Here is a 14,586-nt window from a genome sequence, read left to right on the forward strand (position 1 = left end):
GAAATACTACTGCTACTATGTAAGACTCAATCAAGCTGCATGTCACACTGAAATATTCATAATTAATCTTGCTAGCTTTAAGATATTCTTTAGATGTATTATACAATTACATTACAAAAGGGGAGAAAGGCTTTTAAAACCAATGTAAAATACAGTCAGAGACTCATTTTTAAACTAATGGTGTGGCCTGCACTCTTCATTAAATATAGGTTTTGCAGTGGTAATAAATGTTAATCAAATTTGCAGATCAATGTTCACAGTAACCTGTTTTCACTTGCCAACAAATGCTTCTCACAGTTTCTGAGCTTAGCTTCAACTCTGAATTGCCCTAGGATTTTCTATAAGCCAATTTCACTTCCAAATAGCCAAGCTGTATGAAAAGTTTTATCAACAAAAAGCACATTTTAAAGCTTCACAAATCTCTTCAAAAATGTACATATCAAGCAACATTGACTACACCAAGTTACACGCATAATCACTGAAGTGAAACCATGTCTACTTTAAACTGGCAGGTTTTGGAGTGTACTATGTAACTATGGCATTGCATGCATAGGAAAAATACCTTTGCTGTAGCTGAATGAGTAAAAAGCTAACAAATCAGCTCCAAATGGAACTGGTTTCCAGTAATTACTTCTGTACCAAGTTGGAAACCAAGGAACTTCCTAAACCAGCAGACCAAGAAGTATTACGGTGTAGAGAGTTTAACTGCTTCAATAGAGAAAGCAGAGCTTCTTAAAATCAGAGCAACTGTATTCAAAAGGAATTGGAAATGAATTAACTTCTCTAATTAACTTGAAAACAGCATGGCACAAAGTACATGCATCTTTCTAACTACAAAAGAAAATGTTAAACTATAATCTCTTCCTGATCTTAAGGAAGGACATTTAAAAACAAAAGACAAATAGTGTAGAGACTAAGTCTAAGTGAAAAATTAAATACTAGCAAGAACAGAAATGGCAATAATAAATTTGTATCAGAGGAAGAACAAGTTTCAGATTACATTTTTAAGCGCAGGTAAAAAAGAATATTTCCTTTAATACACATTACTCTTCCACATACAATGTAACACATGTACTCATTTGAGAAAAATGATAAGTTCAAAAACAACTTTTTCCATATTCCAAAAAAATCACTGAGAGTCTCTTGAAATGTCCTAAAAATTCAAAAAAAAAAAAAGAAAAAAGGGGAAACTGTCCTTTATGATGTTTAATTCCGGCTGAACAGGGAAATAAAAGAAACTGACTTTGTTTGTGTTGACATCTGGAATAGATTGCATGTGCAGTGCTCACATAAGGATATAATAAATGACAGTAAAACGTCAATGAAGTGCATATTTACTGTACTCATTTTATAAAAGAAGATGCTCCCAAAACCAAATTATTTTCTTCTATCAATCCTAAAATGTTTTTTTTTTCTTATGAAGCCATTAATTTAGAAATAGCTACTCCTTTTTACTTTAATAAAGGTGACAAGGAAACAGAGTTGACAGCTGTAGGAATACAGGCATTTGGTTTTATTATCTATAACACAATTACAGAAAATGCTACTTACTTTGACAAGTGTTTCAGGAGACACTTCTTCATCTGGGACCCAAAGTTTTGTTGTCTTTTTTCCTGGAAGCTAAACGAAATTTTAGATTTTGTTACACTACTGTTACTCTTCGGTGAAACTGCTGTGATCTCCTCTTTCTGTTTGCTTCTGAAAGCAATACAGCAGCACTAACTGGTCAGCTTTATGCCTTATGTGTTTTATAGAAGTAACCACCATAGAAGTGGGATGCTGTTCTTGTCTTGCTATTCAAATACCAGTAAATGTATCCCTTGTAAAGTGTTTTTTGTTGTCTTGCTATTACAAGACTGTTACTACTTAAGAATGTAATAGGCACTGCTTTGAAAATAAGTTTTATTTTTCATATCCAGTGGACTGGAATCTCACACACAATTTTAGACAGTAAATTTCTCCCTAAACATAGCTGACAACACAGAAGTTACTTTTTCACTTTGTGATCACTGTCAATACAGAAGTCTCATGTAAATTAACATTAAGAGTCTCAGTTCATTTTAATTTCAAATACATCATACTGTAGTGGTTTAACCTCGGCTGGCTGCCAGGTGCCCACCCAACCACTCTCTTGGTTCTCTTATTTCTCCTTCTCAGCAGGATGGGGGAGAAAACCTGATAGAACAGTTTGTGCACTGAGACAGGATAAGGAGATCGCTCATCAATTATCATCATGGGCAAAACAGACCTGGCTTTGGGAAGATTAATTTAATTTACTGCCACCTAAAAATCAGAGTTGGGCATTGAGAAATAAAATCAAACCAAAATCACCTCCCTCCCACAATCCTGCTTCTTTCCAGGTTCAACTTCAATCTTAAAAACTCTATCCTCTTGCCTCCACCCCAACTGAACAGTGCAGGGAGACAGAGAAAGAGGCTGAAGTCAGTATATCACACTTCATCTGTGCAGCTCCTTTGAGAAAGCTTGCTACCTAAAGCCAATACATACACTTCCTTAAAAATAAGAAATACAACTTGCTTGCTTAAGACAAGAGTGACAGAAGTCAATATCAATTGACTACCGAATTACTACTCCTTCCTTTCCTGTACTGTGGGCATTCCATTGGGTCACACAGTACGTGTGGAAATCCAAGCATAACCATCTACAAAAAGCAGGATCAAAAGATCACATCTATTTGATGAGTATCCTGCAACAGGAGAAGGAGAGTCTCAGAACAAACTTAAAAATACTTACCCTATCATTCATTAGCAAGTCTTTAACAATAAAAGTGGCAACCAAAGATTTCAAAGGGGCAGCAAACTGATCAGGTGCTAGCATGGCTATATGGCCAATAGTAACCAGTGGTGTAATGAGATGCTCAAAATTGCTTGGATCCAGACTTTTATGCAGTGGCTAGAATAAAAGCAACAAATTAAAGTATTAATTGTATAATCTGTGTCTTATTCAGACCAGGGGTGGAGGAAGAGACATTCTTATTTCAGAAATACAATTTTTTAAAAATAAATATTTGTTATTTCAAGTCACATTCACCAACAGATCTCCTACAAATTGAAAGAAAAAAAAATCAAGAAGAAAAAGACAAAACGGGTGGTGTAAGAAATGGTAGCCCAACCAGAACTGACTGAGTATCAACAAATTAAAAAAAGTAATTTCCTACTGAAGAGGTGAGCACAGTACATTTCAAGATGGTAATTTCAGTAGTGGATTGATTCACCCTTCAAGGTGATCAGCACCAATTGGAAAGAACATCTGCAGTTCTAACTATGACATCTATTTAAGTAATCCCTACCATAATTCAGTTTTTCATAGCTTCTGTAACCATTTGACTACTCTGGGTCAATCCCAAATGCACTGAGGGGTGGTGTGTAAGTCCTCTTCCCAAGAACAGTTTACAGTTGAGTTCTACTCTATAGCCTATTAAAATAAACAAACCTAAACATGATCATAGAAGGAACCTTCTGAAGGCTAAAGAGCAACTAGCTCCAGGCTCTCTGTCATGGGCAAGGAAGCCATCCACTACATCAGGCTGCCCAAGGCCCCATTCAACCTGGCCTTCAACAACTCTAGGGAGGAGGGCATCCATAACTTCTCTAGGTAAGCTGTTCCAGTATCATGATAAATCATCAGATTCTAAAAATAAAAAATAAAAAAATAAAATCATCATCTACTATCATTTTTATGTCAAATTGTATGGGCTCAAGGGGAAAAATACGTTCTGTAAGTTTGGTATAACTAATTTGCCATATGAACTGCCACTGCATCTCTTAACTTACATATGTACTATAGAAGATAAATAAAAAGAAAAATATTTTCATTTTTACCTCAAATATCTGTGCAAACTGTGTTTCTTTGCTGGAAAATATTGCATTGATGCAGTGAATAGCATACTTGGCTTGACGAGGAGGTCCTTTTTTAGCTTTATGATGCAACACTGGAAGCAAAGCACTTAAAAAAAAGAAAAAAGACACGTACCTCCTCAAAAATGGATATCTTCAAAAAAATATCAAACTAACAAAAACCACACATATACATATATAGAACATAACACCTCAGTAAAAGTTCTACTTCTCCTGGTTCTGGCAATTTTCTCAAAGAAAGGGACCACCACAATGGTTTCTGTTGATAAAATATTATGTGGCAAAATAAACATTTTATCGCTCCGTACAAGGTAATACAAGTATTCATTTGAGAAAAATGACAGATCCTTTTATTATAGAAGCATAAGCTATTAAATGCTCTAGTCTACACATCCTCACTTTGTAGATATTAAATTGCAAAGAACATTTTTACATTGCTATATATTTAATATAGAAAAAAGCGTAAGTGATGCTGAAGGGCAATTATACAAATTATAGTATTACCTACCAGCTAACACTTCTTCGCATATATTTCACTTCTACACTTCAAAAAGTTACTATATTTTAAAGTCATTTAAATCTTTCCTGTTTTATGTAAAGTAATACCTTCTTCCAAAAGAATGCAATATAATCCCATACCATACAAAGTTAGAATGAGAATGCCTATAACCCCATGTAATTAAAAACACTCCTCACACTAACATATACAACTTACGATCTTATATGAGGAAAGTCTTCTTCAATTTTGCTTCCCGTATTTTTGAAAATCTGTAATGCGGCTTCTGCCACTTTTTCATCATCCATTTTCAAGCAAGCCAGAAGAGATTCAAAAGTTTCAGCTGAATGAAATGAGATAGGATGTGTAAATGAAAGTACCTGTCAAAAAAAAAAGACAACAACAACAACAAACATTATTATTTTTTTAAAGGTCCACTTAAACAGAAAGCTCCTTCAAGAGTTGCTTTTTGGCTACTATCTTGGGATATTTCTAATATGCTGCCTGTTTTTGACATATGACATTTTTCTTCTCTTTATTTTTAAGCACCTCTTAAATGTCTTTATATATGATCTTATCAGTTTTACTGTATCAGAAATAGTGTTGCTAGCAGGAGCAGGGAGGTGATCATCCTCCTGCACTCAGCTCTGATGAGGCTGCACCTCAAGTACTGCATTCAGTTTTGGGCCTCTCACTACATGAAAGACATTGAGGCCCTGGAGTATGTCCAGAAAAGGGCAGCTTCTGTGAGGGGTCTGGAGCACAAGTCTGATGGGGAGTGACTGAGGGAACTGGGATTGTTCAGTCTGGAGAAGAGGAGGTTCAGGGGAGACCTTATCTCTCCCTACAGCTGCCTGAAAGGAGGTTATGGTGAGGTGGGGGTCAGCCTCTTCTCCTGCATAACTAGCAATAAGACTAAAGGGAATGGCCTCAAGTTGCACCAGGGAGGTTCAGGTTGGGTAGGCTTTGCTACGTTAACTGAGCCTCAAGAAAGATTACATATAGTAAAAATAGGTATTACCACCACCACAGTGTATGTGGAATTCAGAAGAATGACAGTATTACACTCATATTTAAGTACAGTTCTAGAAGTACTACAAATGATATTCACAAACCACTGAATTCACACTCTAGTAATCAAAAAAAATCAGCAGTTGGTATCATAAATATAACTACCTTTGAATTCTAGAAAAGCTACATTTCTAAAATAACCTTATATTTGGAAGTTATAAACTTATATATCAGAGCAAACAGAATCAAAACCAAACCAGTACCCTTCCAAATAACCACCACAATTCTTATGACTAAATTACTAATTACAAAGTTATTTTAACACAATTATTATAGAAAGTTTTCATATGCTTATGGACAACCAAGAATACACTTGCCTTAAGCAATTCAAGACCTGCTCTGATTGCCTGGTCAGTAGGCACACCCTCATCTTCATCATCAGCTGTTCCATCTATAGATTTGTTTACTTGCTTGATAAGGGCACTGAAGAGAAAAACAAAATCACAGCCTTGCATTTTTCTGCAACTCCATTCTGTTTGACTGCTTTCATAAGTTCAAGACATACATTTTATTAAATAAACTTAAGACCCATAAAACATAAGCCTATTATAAAATAAATGCAAGTCAACTACATAAATAATCCAACTGTCCTCATCTCCCATTAAGCATTAAGTTAAAAAAAACATTTATCTATCATGATTTAAGCAGTATATATGAATTACTCTGGAAGGACGATCCAAGTAAGCAAACAATTTGAGCAATAAAGTAAGAAATTCCGGTAAGAATTATGATGAGATTACTATTCCTATGGATACTTAAAAATTGATGCACAATAACCATCAATAACAGTAGTAGGTAAACAACTCTTAAACAGCTGTTCAGGAAGTTGATGAGAAATCTAACACACATATCTCCTGCACATTTCTCCTAGACAGTAATGTTTGTTTTTTCTTACACTGTACCCTAGGAAGGTAAATGGCAATTATCCAAATGCTCCTGTTAGTGTTATAAGGCAGCTTCCCTGCAAAGGACTGAACAATATTCAGAATACTCCTTCAGTAAATTCTGTAAGGGATATTTATAATCACTGAGAGCCAACCAAGAAACAGATCTCCTACTAAGGCTCTCATTTTTTTTATGCACCTAACAGGACAAAAATAACTACCTATAGGAAGACAGAACAGTTTGACAGCCTCAAAAATGAAGGAAAAATTTAGTGAAAAATTTACAAAGATGGAAGATCAACTCCGTAGCAAAACTACAAATACCTGTTTTTTTTCTTTTCCTTTTTTTTTTTTTTTTTTAAATAAACTTCCTCCCCTTCTCTCTTTGCAAGTCAGTCAGCACATACTCAGTGAAACAAACATTACAGCTTACCACATCTGAATTTTACTTAAACGTACATTTAACATTGCTTTTGTGATGTATTTAATGTACTTTCAAATTTGAAAGCAAAAATCTGGCTGTACTTTATCCAAGATCAAAAGAAAAGTTGTGTTTCTGAAAGATTTTTTAAATGAAATCTCAATGGCACCATTACATTGTGTACGTGACAAGAATAAACTGAAAAACTAAAGTACTCAGAAGTCAGTTACTACAGTTGGAATTAGCAGATAAGAATTTACCAGTGTTTAGAAATAGCTTTCTCTAAAAACACACCCACATATCTCAAATATATCTGTTAAATAATTATTTCAGCAATTACTTTTTTCACTGTCATAATTTCATTGGCTTCCACTTAAACACTGGGTGCCTCATCATCATCATCACCACTTTATCCCTCAGTTAAATTACTCAGTCTGTGTTACTCTGAGCTAATATTCTGGATGAAATTTTTTAATGAAGTTTTTCAATAGCCATGGACAGAAATTTCCTTTTAAGTAAGGCAGCCACTTGCAAAGCAAACTTCCCCCGTGAGTAATAAATCCATTTTTTGCTGACAGTTTATCCCAGCTGTGATGAATGACAAACAATTGCGTCGTTACACTCTGAATGAGGAGACAAAAATCCCTTAGCAAGGAAAAATAAGAAAATCCTACTGGTCAGTAGGCCATAAAAATTCCTCTCCCATAGTGATTCCATTATTGCTTATGCTTAAAGGCAAAATTAGAAATTCTAATTTCAAATTATGTGATCTGCAGTCCACAACACGCACACAGAATTACCTGATGGATTCAGTATCAATGTGCACAGGAGCAATTCTCTCAAGAAGAAACTTAATCATCTCCAAGAAAGGATTTGTTGGTTGTTTTGGGTTGCCCAACTTCTTTGTAATTTCCCTCTGCAATATAAGTTTCAGTTATGTTTATAACCAATTTATTCTTCAAAACAGGCATGTATGCTAAGAGCTATTCTTACCACACATCCCTCAGCCTGTTTGCACGAACATGTTGGGCTAACAAGCATTTCTAATTGACTTCTTATTTTTTCATCATCTTCTAGAACTTGTGTGAATTTCTTCATGAAATCTTGAGCTTTCCCTGGATCAGGAAGGTTTCCTTAAAGCATGCAAGAGAAGTTACCATGTATTTTAATAAATATTAGGACTGTAAAAGTTACACAAGTTTGAAATGTTTCACCAACAGAACTTCTGTGTGTATTTAAGTTAACCAAGAAGAGAAGAAAAAGCAACAAAACATCTTAATGTGCAGATATATCTACAAGGACACTAATTTTCAAAGACTTCTATACCCATAGACCTCTGTCTGTTCCTTTCTTCACCCTTCACTTGTTTTCCTTCTCGTTTCTTAACAGTCATCCCACATCAACAAAGTGTACCTTGAGCAAGTGTACTTGGTCACATTATTAACAGCTGAAACTAGCCACAGCAACAATGGAAAGCCTATAATCCACAGAGAGGTACACTTTGTACGTTGATAAAACAAGCAAAAGACCTCAAAAGGGCACTTTTGCTAAATTACTTCCTCTTTAAAGCTACACTTTAGAATGACTTATATAATGCTTTAATCAACTCTACAAATTGCATTTCTTAATCCATGTATTAATCTTATATTTACATTTCATATTTTAACAAGATAATTTATTGACTAAAGGTATTTGTATACTACTTCAAGTGTTTCATGGTTTTGGTACAGTAGATGTTAAGCAAAGTTGCCATAGAAAATGGCATACAACTATTGGATCATTAGTTCAAAACAAATTCTACTAAATATTTGTTTTACTGTATGTTTTTTTTAAAGTATTTCTTGAAAATGAAATATAGAACACAAGAATTAGAACTACTACAAACTGATCAGTTTTTATATATATAAAGAAAAAAGGATTTTGGACATGGCCAACAAAGCAGCATGATTCAGACTGCCTTTATGGGTTTTTTTTGCTGTTTGGTTTTTTGTTGTTGTTGTTTGTTTGTTTGTTTTTGGCCAAAAGAACAGTTAGCTTTTTTTCTTCTTAAAGTTTGTTTTAAAACCAAAATATGGGAATTGTAAATTAACTTTTTCTCACTGGTTGCAATATTATTGGCGCAGCAAGCCAGGGGGAAAAAAAAGCATTGTTTCTTTTGTTCTCCCTCATTTCCCCCAGGAGTTTTAATTATACAGGAGTGATTCCATTTTCAAAGTGCCTCCCCAACTACCAAAACCCAAACTTTTTCATTCTCCCAGCATCACTTAAAAAACTCACATCTCAGAAACAGGTAAGGCAATATGTAATTTAGTGGGATAATCAACATCAGTTAATACATAATAAATGCTAAAGGACACAATAACATTATGTCATCTACATTTAGAATTAATCTACAACAGTTAGAAATGTAGCCAAAATGTCAAGTGATAAGCTTCAAGAAAATACTTTCTACAGTATGTAATTCTGCTTACAGTAAACACTTCAATTGACTTACTTGTTATGACCATCACTTTTGAGAATATAGCTTTACTGCTGGCATCTGTCTGCAAGTCAAACAAGAAAAACATAAGTAATTTTTTTAATAATATATTTCTGCTTGAAAATGAAATTAGCAACAATAAACATACTGCAGAAGTATTCATAAATATACGTAAGTAGTACCTATCAAAGGCTAGAACTATTTAAGCTGTTCTCAGAGGACTGTCATTTTAATGAGAACACAGCCACACTTTCAGATCTTTCACAGAAAAGTATTTAATGTTAAAGAGAAGAGCGCTTAGCAACCACCACTGCTAGAACTGTCTTTTAGAGAACTTCCTTTATAACAGACAAGCCTAAAAATTACAAAGAGGCAACAAAGACGAATACAAAAAATTCCTCATATCAAAGCACTTCAAATGAGGTAAATGAAAACCAATGGTGGCTCTTTTCATCAGCTTCATGTCATCACTAAGCTGCAGTGTTGCAAGACACTAACATTTTCTTATGGAAGATCCAAAATTATTACAGAGCTGAACAGAAACCATGAAGACAGAGGTGAAAGTCAAATCCAGGGATATCTGATTTCTATTTTCATAGTGAAATTCAATATAGATTTCAAACATGGTTCAAATAAGCCAGTCAGCTTTGGAGGTAACACAGCTACTATTTATTACAATAACTTTGGCTAACACATTAAAGTGCCTATTTTGAGAAAAAGTATCTTTTAAATCTTCAGAGGAAATTTCTATTCTGACGAAAACTAGGTACTTCAAAAGAAAACAGGCTTTTGGAGTTCCAGCATTATTGCAGAAAACAATAATAACTGATCAGGTAATTTGTAGTAACTCTTGTAGTTTTTGAGAACTGTATCAATCTTGGAAAGATTGAAGTATAACAAAAACCATAGAATCATAGAATGGCCTGGGTTGAAAAGGACCACAGTGATCATCGAGTTTCAACCCCCCTGCTATGTGCAGGGTCGCCAACCACCAGACCAGGCTGCCCAGAGCCACATCCAGCCTGGCCTTGAATGCCTCCAGGGATGGGGCATCCACAGCCTCCTTGGGCAACCTGTTCCAGTGCGTCCCCACTCTCTGGGTGAAAAACTTCCTCCTAATATCTAACCTAAACCTCCCCTGTCTCAGTTTAAAACCATTCCCCCTTGTCCTGTCACTATCCACCCTCGTAAACAGCCATTCCCCCTTCTGTTTAAATGGTCCCTTCAAATATTGGAAGGCCAAAAAAAAAAAAAAAAAAAAAAAAAAAGGCGTGAGATTAAGATTAGCAGTGTTACCAGTGAATATAACGTCTGTCTTACGACATGGATGCCCTTCCAGGCATTAAATATTTGTACAGAACTTCCTGTCACTTCTAAGTGTCAGAAGAATGCAGTTATTTGGGGGTTTTTCCATCTCAGAGCTGAACAGGCACATTCAGACTAGAAATGGATGGTGGCAGAGGGAACCCCAGAAACCAATTCTGGTTTACAGATTTCACCTGATACAGAATCGCTAAAACGTGCTCCTCTTGCAAATCAGAAAATGAGAAAAACACCATCCTTTATTGTGGAGTTCCTTTGAGTGTCTGATCTTCCAGTACTGAGTTGGTCCTCTAGTACTAGTGGCTGAAGCTCTCATTAAAACAGCCTTAAAATTGCACAAAGTACAGGTCACTGATCCCAACATGAGAAAGTCTAAGTCAGAAGGATTCTTTTAACTTCTAGAAGTATAACCCCACTGAATAATGACAGATTGATGATCAAGAAACATTTCTTCTTAGAAGATCTACTGTGTCACGTTATCTACACATCCTTGCATTCATGATACAGAAGCATCAGAACATCACCATATCTGCAGCAAATGAAGCTTATACTTCTAATACAGACACAACAGTATTCACCCACTTTTCCATATGTGGACAAGCAAATTCAACTGTATCACTTCTAGAGGAGAAAATTAGAAGTGGTCTGATTTATGCCTTTCTTCTTCAGAAAAGTATCTCTGCTTAAAGACAGTACTGATGTCTGTTCTGTATTAGAATAGAAGAAGTTAGGAAACTTCCTATTTCGGTTGATCACAACTTTCAGTCTCCTCAATCATGCTTGTTAAACAATAGAGCTTGTACTGAAGAAAGCAGAGGGCAATAAAAGAAAAAAGCCTCGGGGGTGGGGAAGGAAAAGCCCTGAAGAGTTTCACTAGATGCCAAAATGATTTTCAAGGATGGGGGAAGAACAGTGGACTGGAAAATTCAAAGATCGTAATCACAGAATAATTTAGGTTGGAAGGGACAACTGTAGGTCACCTGGTTGAATTGTCTACTCAAAGCAAGGCCAACTTAGATTAGGCTTTGCTCCAGGCCTCACCTTGCTGTGTTTTTAAGTATTTACAAGGATGAAGACTTCACAGCCTCTCTGGACAAATTGTTCTCATATTTTATCATCCTTGGAGTCTTATTTTTTTTTCCTCCTATACTCAGAATTTCCCATTGGCCATTTTTTACTTTGCTTCTTGTCCTACCCCAGGATATCTCAGAGCTCTTGCAATACGTACACTTGCCACATGGAGAAAAGTCAACAATTAAGGTATTGTAATTAATAAAGGTAGAAATCAGACCAAAGTGAAAGATTTATGTATGGTAACATTAAGTTATCTTCTGAAAGATTACTAGTTCATTCAGTTTCATTTCGTGAAATAAAAGATTTGTTAGACTTCTGAATGACAATTTCCATTAAAAAAAAAAAAATAGTTTTACTACAATCAGCTGAGCATCTTTATTGGGCATAATTGGCAGAGGGTTGCAGGAATGACATGGGCAGAAGGAGGTAAGTGACTGCCAGTGCCAGTCACAGCTGGTTTCATCCAGCTCCACACTCAACAAAACCAACCCACCTGCCAAAACTGGTCAGAGGAGCCCACAGTACCTCTGTGGAAACTTATTAAGGAAAGGGTGGTAGCTGTTAGGGATGAGAAACCCCGGGGCAGGAAGGACAGCAGGGCAGAAGAGATCCGAGAAGGAACAGAGAAATGTGAGAGGACAGGTGGAAGGGTTGCAGTTGCCAGAGCAGGAGTGGAAAGGAAAAACAAGGAGAAGGTATGGCTGACTCAAAAGGAAATGCAGCCAGTGGATGTACCCACAGCACAGCAGTAGGGAAAGAAATGAGCAGCAAAGGGAACAGCTACATCTACCATAGCATGCAGCAAGGAGACTGGAGACCGTGAAGCCGGAAAGAGAAGTGTCTGATGGGGAGCCTAAGGGGGCTTCGCTGAGTGTTTATTTGTTTGCTTTTATTTCTGAATAACAGAATCCATAATTAAAATTGTTAATTGATAACAAACCCAATGCAGCAATATTCCATCACTCAGCACTGTGTTCTCACCCCTAACACTTTCAATTGAAATGCAGAAAATATTAAGAAGCAAACTCAGGTTTAGGATTATACCTAAATTTATTTAAATTACACTAAAAATATAAAAAAAGTAGATTACAGTTATTTCAATCATCACTTAAACATGAGAAAGAGTTACTGTATTAGCAATCACTGCATTTAGAGTTCAGTGCAACATTATAGCATGTTTTGAATGCACTCAGTCAAAACCATACTTTCACTGCAATCAGCTTAACTACAAGAGGACTGAAGCAGTGTGATTTTGATAGGTCTCCTATGTTCAAGACAGTAGTACATCCAAGTAGACACTAAATAATCCAACTACACTCGTGTAAACACAGCTACTCTCTCATTCTGTTCATGTAATTTCTGCAAATTGATAATTCAGTCATAAAAATGCAATTATGCTTTAGTAAATACACATAGAAAACATAAAAATACCAAAAGATATGAATATAAGCACAGCAACACTTAAACTTTATTTTATTTTTAAAAGCCCCAAATTAAAAAACTTTTACCATTAAAGTTGCTATACTCATACCGTAAGCCAGTCCCAGAATTTCACCTTTTTTTGAAATGAGAATGTGCACATGAAAGTAAAACAAATCTAAAATTTACCTTGAGAATATTCTAAACCTTCTAGGGCTGCTTATTTTTCCTAGTGAGCAAATTTCTGAACAAAGACTTCCAGCGTAATCTAACATTTCCAACATAGCATTTAAGAAGTTTACAAGAGAGAAGAGGAACAACCAATCTATTGGGATAAAATATATTTCTTAATTGTTACTAAGTTACATAAGAAAAGAAATCTGAAATTTCAGGTATGTTTTCTTAGTAGCTCAAGTTGGTAGTTAAAAACTGTATGTTGTTTTTCCTCTTTCAGGAACCAGAACAATCCTGGCAAGATGCAACTCAAATACTGGAAGTATATATTTCAGCATCAAATCTCTGGCACAATTTTTAAAGAATTGCTTAAAACCATCTCTCTCTTCGCTCTCACTGACAAAAGGCACAAACATTTTTTACTGCAAGTGTAGTCTAACAGAATCAAAATATTTTCTGTCATTAAAAATGATCTTGAGGAACACTGGCATTAATGTAATTGAAAACAGGTTATAGTTTTAACTAACACGTACTCACTGTAGAATGAAGACAAATGGAACTTACTTTTGGTTGTTTTATTAGGTCAACCAAATCTTTTACTTGATGTCGTAGCAGATTCTGACATTTCCACATTTCGTTCAATGCTCTGAAAAAAAAAAAAAAAAGAGTGAGAGAGGAGAAAAATCAAAGAAGATGGAAAAAAGGAGGAAGTTTTCTAAGTCTCCCACTCAATAAATAGCATAACTATCTGAGAAGAGCCTTCACATTTTCCTCAGTGTCAGATTCAGGAAAGTGCCTGTCGCCCAAAATTTTATCACTGTGTGAGCAAACTGTAAATGTTTCCTAAAAGAATGATATGGACAATTTAATTGACCAGTTTATACTGGAACAAAGAATGATTTTGAAACAAGTTTCATTTCAAACATTTGGCTACACTGCCTTTAAAAGTGGTAATAACTGGTATCTGCCTTGTACAAATAAGTTCTTTACAAGACCAAAGTCATTCTTCTAAAAACATTCAAAGAAGCAGGCTAAAGCAGATATTTAAGATATTTATAATCAAAACAACTCCCAGAAAGCACTGACTAGGTGTCCAAACTGTGAAAAGCAGGCATGATTAGACACGTAAGGGATGCATTAGAGAGAGTCTACAAAACTGAAAATTAGCGCTCTTGTCAGGAAAAAAAAAAAGCCATCTTTAAAAAAAAGGAAAGCAAATCACCATTTTGATTTAAAACCTTGTAGAATCCAAAAGGAAAAGTCAGTCCCATTTAGCTGAATATACTACATCTTTCAAATACATTCTGCTGCAGATGAAAACTGTAGAATTCAGAAGCTATTTGTTGTCTGAAATATCAAGTACTGAA

The 14,586-nt window shown here is 35.4% G+C and overlaps 1 protein-coding gene across 7 annotated transcripts in view; it reads right to left on the reverse strand.

The window, feature by feature from the left end:
* Window positions 1–14,586, reverse strand: part of PDS5B (PDS5 cohesin associated factor B) — a 101,922-nt gene that overhangs the window by 32,653 nt on the left and 54,683 nt on the right. For all 7 annotated transcript variants that reach the window (XM_046941892.1, XM_040700089.2, XM_015277870.3 and 4 more), the window contains exons 14-22: window positions 13,784–13,865; window positions 9,245–9,293; window positions 7,744–7,883; window positions 7,551–7,666; window positions 5,763–5,868; window positions 4,594–4,754; window positions 3,843–3,966; window positions 2,755–2,913; window positions 1,552–1,620 (exon numbers count right to left, since the gene is read on the reverse strand). In XM_046941892.1, coding sequence (XP_046797848.1) covers window positions 1,552–1,620; window positions 2,755–2,913; window positions 3,843–3,966; window positions 4,594–4,754; window positions 5,763–5,868; window positions 7,551–7,666; window positions 7,744–7,883; window positions 9,245–9,293; window positions 13,784–13,865 — 1,006 coding nt within the window. The remainder of the gene's footprint in view (window positions 1–1,551; window positions 1,621–2,754; window positions 2,914–3,842; window positions 3,967–4,593; window positions 4,755–5,762; window positions 5,869–7,550; window positions 7,667–7,743; window positions 7,884–9,244; window positions 9,294–13,783; window positions 13,866–14,586) is intronic.

This window comes from Gallus gallus, chromosome 1 (assembly GCF_016699485.2).
Source record: "Gallus gallus isolate bGalGal1 chromosome 1, bGalGal1.mat.broiler.GRCg7b, whole genome shotgun sequence".
NCBI classification, from domain to species: domain Eukaryota; kingdom Metazoa; phylum Chordata; class Aves; order Galliformes; family Phasianidae; genus Gallus; species Gallus gallus.